Source organism: Dasypus novemcinctus, chromosome 19, assembly GCF_030445035.2.
Source record: "Dasypus novemcinctus isolate mDasNov1 chromosome 19, mDasNov1.1.hap2, whole genome shotgun sequence".
Taxonomy (NCBI): domain Eukaryota; kingdom Metazoa; phylum Chordata; class Mammalia; order Cingulata; family Dasypodidae; genus Dasypus; species Dasypus novemcinctus.
The window spans coordinates 46754592-46768418 of record NC_080691.1 but is presented as its reverse complement, the minus strand read 5'-3'; the positions used below and the strand labels follow the sequence as shown (position 1 = coordinate 46768418).

The following is a 13827-nucleotide window of genomic DNA, read 5'->3' as shown; positions in this document are numbered from 1 at the left end:
CTCAACATTTTGTTCTCAACGAACACCTGACACTCTCCCATGTTCATATGTTCCCCTCCCTTCCCCCAATTTTTGGACAATATTACCCCTCTGCCCATCCCCAGCCCCTCTCAAACCCACAAAGCCCCACCCGAAGGTAACCCCTTGCCCCCATTTTATCTCTTCTTTGTGCTCATACTTACCGCCAGCTCAGCACAGATTCCACCCCTACAGACATTAACTCACATCCTTCCTCCACACCATGATTTCCTGTAAGCCTCTTTTCCGGAGTCTAGCTCTCTGAGGCAGTTTGCTTATTTCATATCATTGAGGTCATGTAGTATTTGTCCTTCAATGCCTGGGTTGCTTCACTCAACATAAGATTCTCAAGGTTCATCCATGTTATCACGTGTGATTGTAGTGTATTTGTTCTAACAGCCGAGTAGTATTCCATTGTGTGTATATACCACATTTTATTGATCCACTCATCTGTTGATGGACATTTGGATTGATTCCAACTTTTGGCGATAGTAAACAATGCTGCTATGAACATTGGTGTACATATATCGGTTTGTGTCCTTGTTTTCAGTTCTGATGGGTATATATCCAGCAGTGGTATTGCTGGGTCATATGGCAAATCTATGGTTAGTTTTTTGAGAAACCGCCAAACTGTCCTCCAGAATGGTTGGATCCTTCTGCATTCCCACCAGCAGTGGATGATTGTTCCCCTTTCTTCACATCCTCTCCAGCATTTGTATTCTTCTGTTTTTTTCATAGCTGCCAATCTTATGGGAGTAAGATGGTATCTCATTGTAGTTTTGATTTGTATTTCCCTGATAGCTAGAGATTTGGAGCATTTTTTCATGTGCTTTTTAGCCATTTGTATTTCTTCTTTGGAGAAGTGTCTGTTTAAATCTTTTTCCCATTTTTTAAATGGGTTGTTTATCTTTTTGTTTTCAAGATTTATGAGTTCTTTATATATGCAAGTTATAAGCCTCTTATCAGATATATGGTTGCCAAATATTTTCTCCCATTGTGTGGGTTCCCTTTTTACTTTCTTGACAAACTCCTTTGAGGTGCAGAAGGCTTTAATTTTGAGGAAGTCCCATTTATCTATTTGTTCTTTTGCTGCTCATGCTTTTGGTGTGATATTCATGAAGCCATTTTCTATTAGAAGGTCTTGTAGATGTTTCCCTACACTGCTTTCCAAGATCTTTATGGTCTCGGCTCTTATATTTAGGTCTTTGATCCATCTTGAGTTGATCTTTGTATAAGGTGTGAGATGGTAATCCTCTTTCATTCTTCTACATATGGCTATCCAGTTCTCCAGGCACCATTTGTTGAATAGGCCATTCTCTCCCAGTTGAGAGGGTTTGGTGGCTTTATCGAATATTATATGGCTATATACATGAGGTTCTATATCAGAACTTTCAATTCAATTCCATTGGTCTGTGTGTCTCTCCTTATGCCAATACCATGCTGTTTTCACTACTGTAGCTTTGTAGTATGTTTTGAAGTCAAGAAGTGTGATTCCTCAAATTTCGTTTTTCTTTTTCAATATGTCTTTGGCTATTCGGGGCCTCTTTCCTTTCCAAATAAATTTCATAGTTAGTTTTTCTAGTTCCTTAAAGAAGGCTGTGTTGATTTTTATTGGGATTGCATTGAATGTGTAGATCAGTTTTGGTAGGATAGACATCTTAATAATATTCAGTCTTCCTATCCATGAACAAGGAATATTCTTCCATTTATTTAGGTCTTCTTTGATTTCCTTGAACAGTCTTGTATAGTTCTCAGTATATAAGTTTTTTACCTCTGTAGTTAAATTTATTCCTAAGTATTTGATTTTTTTATTTACTATTGTGAATGGTATTTGTTTCTTGATTTCCTCCTGATTTTGCTCATTATTGGTGTACAGAAATGCTACTGATTTTTGCACATTGATCTTATAACCTGTGACTTTGCTGAACTCATTTATGAGTTCTAGAAGCTTTGTTGTAGATCTCTCAGGGTTTTCTATGTATAGGATCATGTCATCTGCAAATAATGAAATTTTGACTTCTTCCCTTCCAATTTGAATGCCTTTTATATCTGGTTCTTGCCTCAGCACTCGTGCAAGTACTTCCAAGACAATGTTAAATAGGAGCAGAGACAATGGGCATCCTTGTCTTGTTCCTGAGTTTAGAGGAAAGGATTTCAGGATTTCGCCATTGTAAACAATGTTGGCTGTAGGTTTTTCATATATACTCTTTATCATGTTCAAAAAGTTTCCTTGTATTCCGATCTTTTGGAGTGTTTTTATCAAGAAGGGGTGCTGTATTTTGTCAAATGCCTTTTCTGCATCTATAGATATAATCATGTGATTTTTTTCCTTCAATCTGTTTATATGGTGTATCACATTAATTGATTTTCTTATGTTGAACCATCCTTGCATACCTGGAATAAATCCCACTTGGTCATGGTGTATAATTCGTTTAATGTGTTGTTGAATACGATTAGCAAATATTTTGTTAAGTATTTTTGCATCTAGGTTCATTAGAGAAATTGGTCTGTAATTTTCCTTTCTTGTGGTGTCTTTGTTTGGCTTTGGTACTAGGATAATGTTGGCCTCATAGAAGGAGTTCAGCAATGTTCCTTCTGTTTCTATTTTTTGGAATAGTTTCAACAGGATTGGTGTTAGTTCTTTCCGGAATGTTTTGTAGAATTCACCTGTGAAGCCGTCTGGCCCTGGGCTCTTCTTAGTTGGGAGATTTTTAATGACTGATTCTATCTCTTTGCTTATGATTGGTTTGTTAAGATCCTCAATTTCTTCTTTCGTCAATATGGGCTGCTTATGTGTTTCTAGGAATTTGTCCATTTCCTCTAAATTGTCATTTTTGTTGGAATATAGTTTTTCAAAGTATCCTCTTATGATAGTCTTTATTTCTGTGGGATCAGTGGTGATATCACCTTTCTCATTTCTTATTTTGTGTATTTGCATCTTTTCTCTTTTTTTCTTTGTTAGTCTCACTAAAGGTTTGTCAATTGTTGATCTTCTAAAAAAAACAACTCTTGGTCTTGTTTATTTTTCCAAGTGCTTTCTTACTTTCTATTTCATTTAGTTCTGCTCTTATCTTTGTTATTTCCTTCCTTCTTCTTCCTGTTGGGTTACTTTGTTGTTGTTTTTCTAATTCCATCAAAAGTGCAGTTAGTTCTTCACTTTTTGCTCTTTCTTCTTTTTTGATATGTGAATTTATGGCTATAAATTTCCCTCTCAGTACTGCTTTTGCTGCATCCCATAAATTTTGGTATGTTGTGTTATCATTATCATTTGATTCAAGGTAGTCATTGATTTCTTTTGAGATTTCCTCTTTGACCCACTGTTTTTCTAAGAGTGTGCTGTTTAATTTCCAAATTGTGGTGTGAAGTCCGGGCCTCCATCCCTTGCAAATTTCCAGCTTGACTCCACTGTGATCAGAGATATTGTTTTGTATGATTTCGATCTTTCTGAATTCATTAAGCCTTTCTTTGTGGCCTAGCATATAGTCTATCTTGGAGAATGTTCCATGTGCGCTTGAGAGAAATGTATATCCTGTTGTGTTTGGGTGTAATGATCTATATATGTCTATTAGATCCAGCTCTTCTAGTATACTGTTCAAATGTTTTGTTTCTTTAGTGATTCTCTTTTGAGATGTTCTGTCCAGATTTGATAGTGGTGTATTAAAATCCCCCACTATAATTGTAGATGTATCTATTTTTTCACTTAGTTTTTCCAGCGTTTGTCTCACGTATTTAGAGGCACCCTTGTTAGGAGCATAAATATTTATGATCGTTCGATCTTCTTGACAGATTGTCCCTTTCACTAAAATGTAGTATCCTTCTTTGTCTCTCACAATTGTTTTGCAATTAAAGTCTATTTTGTCTCATATTAATATAGCTACACCTGCCTTTTTTTGGTTGTTGTTTGCTTGTATGATTGTTTTCCAGCCATTCACTTTCAACCTCCTTGAGTCTCTGGGTCTAAGATGTGTCTCTTGTAGACAGCATATAGATGGGTCATATTTCCTTATCCAGTGTCCCAGTCTGAATCTTTTGATAGGTGAGTTTAGTCCGTTGACATTCAGTGTTATTACGTTCAGAGAATTATTTGTGGTAGCCATATTTTGGTTGGATTTGTGTTTGTTATATTTTGTTTGTAATATTTTATTTTCCCCTTCTATTTTTGTCTTTTTTGTTGCTTTTACACTCTCCTCCATCTCTGACTGTCCTGTTTTTTCCTTTCTTCCTGCAGAACTCCCTTAAGAATTTCTTGAAGGGGAGGTTTCTTGTTGATATACTCTTTCAGTTTCTGTTTATCTGTGAATATTTTGAACTCTCCATCATTTTTGAATGCTAGTTTAGCTGGATAGAGTGTTCTTGGTTGGAAATTTTTTTCCTTTAGTACCTTGACTATATCATACCACTGCCTTCTTGCCTCCATGGTTTCAGATGAGAAATCAGCACTTATTCTTATGGAGCTTCCCTTGTATGTGATGGTTTTCTTTTCTCTTGCTGCTTTTAGAATTTTCTCTTTGTCTTGAGCATTGGATAATTTGACAAGTATATGTCTTGGAATGGGCCTGTTGGGGTTTATGACCAGTGGAGTGCGTTGTGCTTCTTGGATATGTACATCTGTCTCTTTCAGTAGATTTGGGAAGTTTTCAGTCATTATTTCCTGCAACACTCCTTCTGACCCCTTTCCCTTCTCTTCTCCTTCTGAAATGCCTATAATACGTATGTTTGAGCATTTTGCATTATCATTCAGGTCCCTAAGTCCTATTTGGAATTTTTCTACCTTTTTATCGACCACTTCTACTATCTGTTTGATTTCCAATGTACTGTCTTCCACATCACTAATTCTCTGCTCTGCCTCTTCTAGTCTGCTGATATTTGCTGCAAGTGTATTTTTGATTTCTTGAATTGTGGTGTTCATTTCCATCATTTCTGTTATTTTTTTGCACATGTCTGCAATTTCCCCTCCAAGTGTTGTCTTCATGTTGTTAACCTCTTTCATTACTTCATCAAATTTGTCGGTGATAAATGTTCTGAGATCTTTCATTGCTTGTGTGAAGATCTGTTCCCCTTCCTGACTTTTAGTTTGTTGATTGGATTCAGCCATGTTTTCCTGATTACTGGTTTGGTTTGTAGATTTTTGTTGCTGTCTGGCCATTATTCTATCTTGATGGGTTTAATCAGTTCCTTAGCTTCTTTGTCTAGTCTTGGAGATTAATTAGCTGTTGTTTTTGCGTAAGTGTTATATCTTCTCTTTGTCCCTTTGTTCTTCTTATTCCGATTTCTTATTGCTGGTTAAGTTCACTTTAAAGGAAAGTACTAGTGCTGGGGAAAGGCAACTGTGTAAGGAAGGAAAAAGTGTAAAGTAGTATTGGTGTTATATGTTAACAAAGCAACAATATGAGTTCTGGGAGGATGGAGGTTAGATCGTGTAAATTGTGTAGAGTTATAGTAGTAGGAAAGTACCTATAATGAGGTAGACGACTGAATATGGGAGGAATATGGTACGTACTAAGAAGCTATAGCTTTCGTAAGAGAGGGAAAGAGAAAAGAGAGGTAATAGTTTCAAGGGCAGATACCAGATGGAAAACTAAACAAAGGTATTAGAAATTAAGAGTTAGACACTTTGTGGGTCAAAGAAAGGGAGGTGGAATATAGGAGAGATAGCAGATGGTGAGGATATCAAGTTGTAGGGGAAAGGGGATAGTGTAGATAGCCTAAATCTATTCACAGAGAAATGAGGCAGTGGAGGATGAGGAAACCCATCAATTGTGAGGTGTTTCCTGCAGGACCTATTGTACTGTTAAGATAAAATAGAATAAGAAGAAGATCAGGGACAAGAAAGAGAGGCCAAAAAAAACCCCAAAAAAACAAAAAAAAAAACCCACAAAGAACAGAAACCCAGCCGCCGGGCTCGGCCTGGCTCCCCCGGCCGCCACCGCTTGGCACTCGGCCTGGCTCTCCCCGCCGCCGCGGCGCCAGACGCCTCAGCTCCGCCTACCCAAGGAGGGAATCCTCCACACGTAGCTGGAATGTCCATATATATTTCACAGACAGATCCTCTCTGTTACCTTCCCTCCAAATCGATGTCCAGACACTTCTGGACCAGCAAAAATCCCGAAACAGCCCGGTCCCAAAGAGTCTCCAACGCCGCCCAACCGATTCCCTGCAGGAGCTAGTAACTGGGAAGTTCACTCAGCCGCCATCTTGCCCCCTTCTCCTAGAACAGACAATTAAAAAGTTTCTGGGTCCCTCATGGATTGGTGAGAATCTGGAAAACTACATCATCTCTGTCCAGACTTCTTTTGTGGAAGAAAAATAGTCTCTGGCTAGTTCATACCTTTTTTGTCATAAACATTCCTGACTTATTTAAAACAAATAAACCACTTAATAAAAATAATGATAATGAAAAAACACAGCAAGTTCTATACTCTGCAGATAATACTTTAGAAAAAAGGAAAGCAGGCTGTTCTCTAATCTCATCTCTGGAGGTGACTGGAGATACTATGGGGACTTGCAGAGGAAAGGAGGCCCAGGCTATGCATGGGGCAGAGCTGCTCCAGGGTCCTGTGGGGAGGCTGATGTGACTGGAGGCCTTGAAAGAACAGGGGCCAATCTGACAGGAGCTGTGATTCAAAAGCATTTCAGGTCCAATGTGTCATTTGCATGTGAGTAAACTTCCTGGGGCCCAAAGGGGTTCCGTTCAAGTTGAGGAGGTGAGTTCCAGGTAGTAAATCAGGTGCTCCAGGCAGAGGCTTAGCAAATCCTTGTGCCTCCAGGCCAGTGTGGCTGGGCAGTAGGATAGTCCTGGGTGGGTTGTGTCCAGACCCCACACCTTTCTTGTTACCTGGAGGCTGAGGACTCTCAGGTGGGGGCTGTTGGTCCCCTGCATGAAGCACAGGTGCTGCACTAGGTGCCTCTGAGCTGGCCCATATCTAGTGACTCCCAAGAGGGACCCAGTACTGCTTTCCTAGTGCTCCCCCAGACTCCCTGACCTGGTGGGGAACTCAGAGGGTGGGGGGGCATTGAGCAGCTTAGGCAGCCTGGGGGTCTCAGATCTGGGTGAATTAGGCCATTGTTTGTGTTTATTCTTCCTGGGGCTTGGGAGGGAGTGAGGCTCAGGCAGGGGAAGCTGGTTTTTGTCTCACTTCCCCATCTGCCTGTGTCACTGTGAGCAGCACCACTCTTCCACACCTGACAGTAATAGTCGGCCTCGTCCAAGGCCTGGGTCCCGCTGATGGTCAGGGTGGCTGTGTTCCCTGAGTTGGTGCCAGAGAATCGGTCAGGGATCCCCGAGGGTCGTTTGCTATCCTCATAGATGACCAGCACAGGGGCCTGGCCTGTCTTCTGCTGGTACCACTGCACATAATTATCTCCAATGTTGTCTCCCCCACAGCTGAGCTTGGCTGTCTGTCCCGGGGCCACCGAGTGTGGCTGGGTCAGCACGTAGGAGGCCACGGAGCCTGCAGGAGATAAATGAAATTTGGGTGTGAGACACGGGAGCCCCCAGCCTGCCTTCCTGGACTGAGTTCCAAGGATCCCATGGTCCCACAGGCCACCCCTCTCCATCAGCCCTTCCCCAGAGCCCCATTTCCTTGGCTGCCAAGAAGACCCCCCATCCCCAGACCCTGCTGAGCTCAGAGGCAGGGCCAGGCTTGGCCCAGAGCCCTGGGGGGTAAGGAATGGGAGTGACCCGGGTGGCAGCACCTGTGCAGTGAGCCAGGAGGGTGAGGAGGAGAGGGGCCCAGGCCATGGTGGAGGTGCCCCGAGATCTGCTCCCAGAGGCCCTGAAGTAGGGCTGGAGTTCCCCAGGACATTCTTATCCCCTGGTTGAAGAGAGGTTTCTTTATGCAAAGCAGCCTCAGCTCAGGGGTTGCTGCTGATGGAGTTTTGTGACACTGAGAGGAGGGCTCAGCCTCCAGGGACACAGGAAGGGGAGGTACAGACCTTGAACACCCAACCTCAGACCAGAGGATTCTCATTCCCTTCCTGGTCCCTTGAGTCTGGGGTCTGTCTGCACCTTCATTCTTTGTCTTGGGTCTGTCCTGGGCTGGCCTGGCTATGGCCGAGATAAGGGGGCTTCTTGTTGTGTTCTCCAAGTACCTGAATTCTGTGCACATAGTGTATCCTGGGCTTGTCCTGGAGGTGGCCAGACAGTCACAGGGTGATCCTGAGTGGTTCTGGGACCCCAAGCCCTTGCTCTGTCCCATCAGCTTAATTTTTGTCCAAGTGCAAAAGTTCCTTGTTGTTAATTGGATTGTGGCTGAGTCAGATGCAGTGTCTAGACTGAGTTCCTTGTTTGGTGTCTTTACATATGAATCAAATTAAAATCGCTTCTTGCCAAGTGCACACGAAGTTTTCAAGTATATTTAGGGCTTAATGTTTCTGCCATTGGCTGTGAGCTCCTGGGCAGGTCATGGGGTCTTTGCCTCAGTATCCCTCCATTGGGTCAGGGCCAGGTACAGGTCAGAAGCTTGTCTGCTCTGTAAGAAATATTTGCTCAGGGAGAGCAGGGATGCAGGATGAAAGTTATGGGAGCACCATGACTACAATTCGTTGCAATTAATTTACTTTCACTCATGCATAAAATGTATTAAGTTAAAAAAGAAAATACCTTGCAGACATTTCATGTTACAAATGGGTTAGAGCAAATCTAGAGTGCCAGGCTATAACTAGAAATTAAATTTGACACCTGGTTCCTGGGGTGACAGAGAAAACCAGGTCCAGTGCCCTGTGGTGGGTGCTTTCAGGGCAGGAGAGGATAATGGCTGGGCTGGGGCTATATGGGAGTTGATTGTCTGGACCAGGAGCCAGAGAAACTGCATCTCTAGAGCCAGAGTGGAGACCCACAGGGCAGAAGAATTTTCATGTTAGTGTTATGTACTATACTGTAAAGATAGGAGAATTCCTTTCATTTTGGCTTTCGGGGCCATGTCACTAAACATACCTGCCATTAGAATTGTCCTGATGCCCAGGGTCCAGCCCATCTCCACGTGGCTTTGCCAGGTGACTCTCTGCTGCCTCCTGGTGGCCATGCTGCCTTGCCTGCTGCAGGCAGAGGGTGCATCTTTTTCCAGGTGGCAATTCAGACAGGTCCTCCCATGGCTTTGACCTGTGAGAATCTTCACTTCCTTAGCCTTCATTCTGGTCTCTGTACCTTCTATGCTTTCTCTGTGGTCAAATCAGAAGAGGTTTTCTCTCCCTCTGGGGTGGGCAGGCAGTGGAATGCAGAAGGATCATGGAGTGGCAAGGATGCAGCTAGAGTCCAGATTTATCCATGATCTACTTTGAGGGGCCCATTTCCAGCCATCAATCCCCCGGGTGCTGTGAATGCTGTTCTCACCTTTCACCCTCCTGCTCCACAATTGCACTGGGTAGTGATGATCACCTGGGGTCTCCAGCTTCCAATGCAGTGTTACAAACAGTGGTGACCTCACCATAATGCAGGGAAATCTTGAAGAGCTTTCCCAGGCTCAGAGCTCCCCATGGGGTCAGCTAAGTTCTTTCTAGAACCTTCATCAATGCTAAGTCACCCTTTGCTTGGTCCTGTGTCCCTTCTCTTTCACATGTGTTGGTCCATGTTTCATAAATTGAAACAGTCAGATTTGTGTCCTGGGGAAGTCAGTCGGCCTCTGTTGAATCTAGCATGGCCCACATGGTATGTCATGACGTTGGGACTGTATTACGAACTTACACTGAAGACCCAGGAAAATGGTGGGCAGGGCCCAGTGCACAATGGCACCAGTTAGACGGTGAAGATTCAAACTGTCACCTGCGAGGAGCTGAGATCCTCACAGATCATGGGCCCAGAAATGCACTGGGGCTGCAAAATGGGAGGGGCTGGAGAAACCATGGAGGAACTATGGAGAAACCATAGTAATTGTCAGCACAAGGGAACTGAATGGCTGTTACTGAAGGGATCTGATCATTTCAAGGAAGACAATGAAAGTTCCACTGTTTATCTATTAAACAGTAAGAGTGGGAGCCAGAGGAGAACCCAGGAAGTACAAAAAGGTATACAAAGAAACAAATCTCCTATAATTGGAGCAGAAACAGATGAGGAACAAGTTGAATCCTTAATATGACAATTGTGGAGGTGCAGATACATTTGATTCTCAGCAAAGGCAAGCCTGATTTTCCATCCTCAGGGCCCTTGCTGTACCAAAAAGGGACAGGACCCTTAAATGAAAAGTCATGGATCTTACTATTGCAATGAACCTTCTGGGCTTCACCTTCTGGATTGGATGTCTTTCCACTGGGAGTTATAAACATATGGGGTAAAATCTCTGAATAGGGAAGGCAAAGTGATTTGAGGGTCCCCTCAATCCCACTCATCAAGGAGAGTGAAATAAAACATGTCACAGGGGGCTGGGAAAAAACCTTGAATAATGTCTAGTGTAAAAACATGAGAATGCTCACAGTGTGGTTTATTTTTTCATTTGATTTAATGATCCATCCCCTAGCAAAGCTGAACAAATCCTTGGTGGGAAATTTGATGATTATAGATTCTTCCAAGGAGTTGCATTTGCAATATCTGTCCTAGATGTGGTGTCTTTCAAGAGCAGGATAGTGTGGCCACAGCTCAGTTATTTGCAGCCTCTGAGGTTATATATGAGTTCATTTGAGCCCATCAGAAATTAGGAAGAGAAACTGTGAGCCATGATTTGGAGTGGAAGGGAACTCAGGTCTCCACTATGTAGAAGGCTCCAGTGTGCTCAGTGTGACCAGGGCAGGGAGGGAGGGGCCAGATGAGGCAGCCCACAGTTTACCATAGGGCCTCACTTTTCATCTGCTTGTGTCACTGAGTAGCTGCTAAGAAGCCTCAACTGAGTGTCATAGTCAGCCTCGTCCCCAGCCTGGACCTCACTGATGGTCATGCTGACTGTTTTCCCAGAGCTGGAGCCAGATAATCTGTCAAGGATACCCGAGGGCTATTTGTCATCACTGTAGATGAGCAGCACAGGGGCCTGGCCTGTCTTTGATTGGTACCACTGAGCATATTTTTTCAAGAGGGTCTGTCCAGAGCAGGTGAGACTGGTTTTCTGTCCCAGGGCCACAGACACTGAGGATGGCTGCGTCAGCACATCAGAGACCACAGAGCCTATACTGAAGATAGAAGTGGTCATGATGCTGATAGTCTCACTCCAGTATATCCCCTTCCACCCTAACTGGCCAGATGTAATAGTAGTTGTCTGGAAAAATACACAGGGAAAGTGTGGTGTTGTTCTGGATCTTCTTGAATCGTGCTGTGATAGCCAGAACTCCAGCAGCCATCCGGAGACATTAAATTAGCAAGAATGAACACCAAGTTGCATTGTACATAAAGAACACATATGGACAGATACTGGGTCCCTTATGGAACTGGTCTATATCTTCTGATAGAGACACATAGATTTAGTTAGATGGAACTTTACTTAATATATTATATATATATATATATATCTCCCTCTCTCTCTCCCTCTCTCCATCGAACTAACGAACTCACTCACCCTCTTACTAATTAACTATTGTCTTTCCTGAATAATTTGGAGGCCTCTGCCCTTTGAGCTGCAGCTTCAGAATTTGTCATAAAGAATTGATGTCTCTACCCCATTTCCTGCCAGCTGCTGACTTCTAGTTTTGAAGTTTATGGCAACACTGCCCCCTGCAGGTGGAGCTAACAATCGTAAACGCAGAATAATCAATAGGAAGGTCTTTTCCCTGAGAAATAATAAACAAGGGAAACACAGATTTCTGAGTTTTCTGTTTAAATTCTGCCAGTGTTATAAATTTGTGAAACTTTTTTTTTTTACAGGTAGACACCTTATAAACACTTCCAATAAAATGAATGTATGGAAAAATGAATAAAAGTTTTTCTTCTATATTCAAGTTTGGCTCTGTGATTTTCTTAGAAGCACTCAGTAATTAAATTCAAATGATAAATAGAAGGGGGTGTCAGGATTCAAACCAATTGGGTCAGAAAAGACTTGAGATTTTGGCAGGCAGAGTGTGGTGTAGCCAAGAGGAAACACTGAAGAACTACTTTAGAGGTTCTCAGCAGATGCTCCCAGGAGACCTTGCTGATACTGCACTCCTGGTATTTCACAGAGTGAACCTGAGATGAGGCCGGGGAGTTCAGACCAGTCCCCTGGTACTATAAGTCTACACTAGAGGATGAAGATCTGAGCGCCTGTTTACTGGGACTCCCCTGTGTCTTGGTGGGGACCTCAGCTTCCCACGGTATCTCTGGACCTGGCAGTGGGCAACGGGTAGGACCTGGGTGCAGGGAGGGTCCAGGTGGAGGCAGAGACTATGGAGCTGAGGGAGGGCACAGAGGATCAGGGGACACTGAGGTCAACACCTGCAGTGGGAGGGAGGAGTTGGGAGAAGATGGAAGTGCGGCGGCTTGCTCGGTCGGTAGAGGTGGGGTCTGGCTGCGGACGAGGGGTCGGTCCCGCTTGGGACGAGGGGTCGGTCCGGCAGCAGACAAGGGGTTGGTCTCACAGGGGTTGCGCGGTTCGGCTGACGGGGTCGCCCGGCAAAGCCGGCGACGAAGGGGTCGCCCGGAGAAGCAGGCGACGAACTGGGGACAAGGGAGGCCAGGCCCTTGTTGGGGGCTCTCAGGACTGGAGGGCACATGGCAGAAGAACTACCGTGGAGACAAGGTAAACACGCAAGTCCAACTTTATTGAGGGAGAGGCAACAGTTTTATAGGGGCTGGGGAAGGCTGATTGGTCGAAGCCACGCCCTGCTCTGATTGGTTGCCGGAGAAAGGTCAGTGGGAGGTGCTGGATGGGGGAGGGGTGGTGGTTAGGGATTGGCTGTCGCTGTTGCTGGGGAAGGGGCAGGGTTTAGGGATTGGTGGCTGCTGTTGCTGGGGTGGAGGGCAGACTTGAGTTTCCCGCCCACGCCTGGCTGTTGCTGCTGTCGGGGGGAGGGAAAAGGGCAGACTGGATTTTTCCGTCCTGCGCCTGCGCAGGGAGAAAGAAGGCATCGTGTGGCGCTATCTGGGAGGAGGGGCGGCCACGGAAGCATGGCTGCAGAGAAGGGGAGACCTGAGGGCATTCTGCGCCCATGCCGAGCTTCCTTCAGGGGTGGCGGTGGGCCCGACCAACCACCCTATTACAGGGGCAGCAGTTTGGAATAGGCCTACCGCGGCCGCCGGTCCCCGCCAGGTCAGCAAACCACACTTCAGCCCGAGGGGTGACCGCATTTCCCCCTTCTTTTCAAATAAGGGCCAGGATGACAGCAGCAACAAGTAGCCGAGGCCCAAGAGGCAGTAAGCAATGAGGGAAGCGGGGCTGAAGAGGGAGGTGAGTATGACGGGGACATAAATGTACAATTTAGGGGGCGGTATCTTGCCGTTGCAAGCAAGGGTGGCCAATGTCCAATTCTTGTTGATCTTGGTGGCTATAAGATCCATCTGTTGTTAAAAGTCCCAAATGACAGCGCGTTACAGGTAGTTGATCTCTTCTTGGCGGCGAAGAACGGCAGAGGCAGACTGTGTGATGGTCTGGAGGATTGCAGCTGTGAGGACAAGTCGCGTCAGGGCACCAGCGATGGTGGTGGCAGCAGCGTCGGGAGTGGTGGAGACGTAGGCGAGGGCACTAAGAAGGCCAAAGTCTCTATGGGCGCGAGAGAGGCCGATGTTAATGGGGCAGGCCGACATGGGGTGGCCCAATCTGCAACGCAATGGGGGTTCAAGCAAAAAAGGAGGGGGCGGGGGACGAGAAAGGACGCTTTGGATGGCTGAGAAGAGGAGTGAGGTCGAGACAGGAGGAAGCTCCGCAGAAGTATGGGGAGGCAAGAGTAGAAACGTTATTGGATGCTAGAAAGCAGGCC

General features: G+C 44.9%; 1 gene segment (V, D, J or C); it reads right to left on the bottom strand.

Moving 5' to 3' along the window:
- LOC101416152 (immunoglobulin lambda variable 3-1-like) overlaps positions 1 to 13827 on the bottom strand; it is an 89643-nt gene that overhangs the window by 9369 nt on the left and 66447 nt on the right. The window contains 1 exon segment of the V gene segment in view: positions 7188 to 7469. Coding sequence covers positions 7188 to 7469 — 282 coding nt within the window.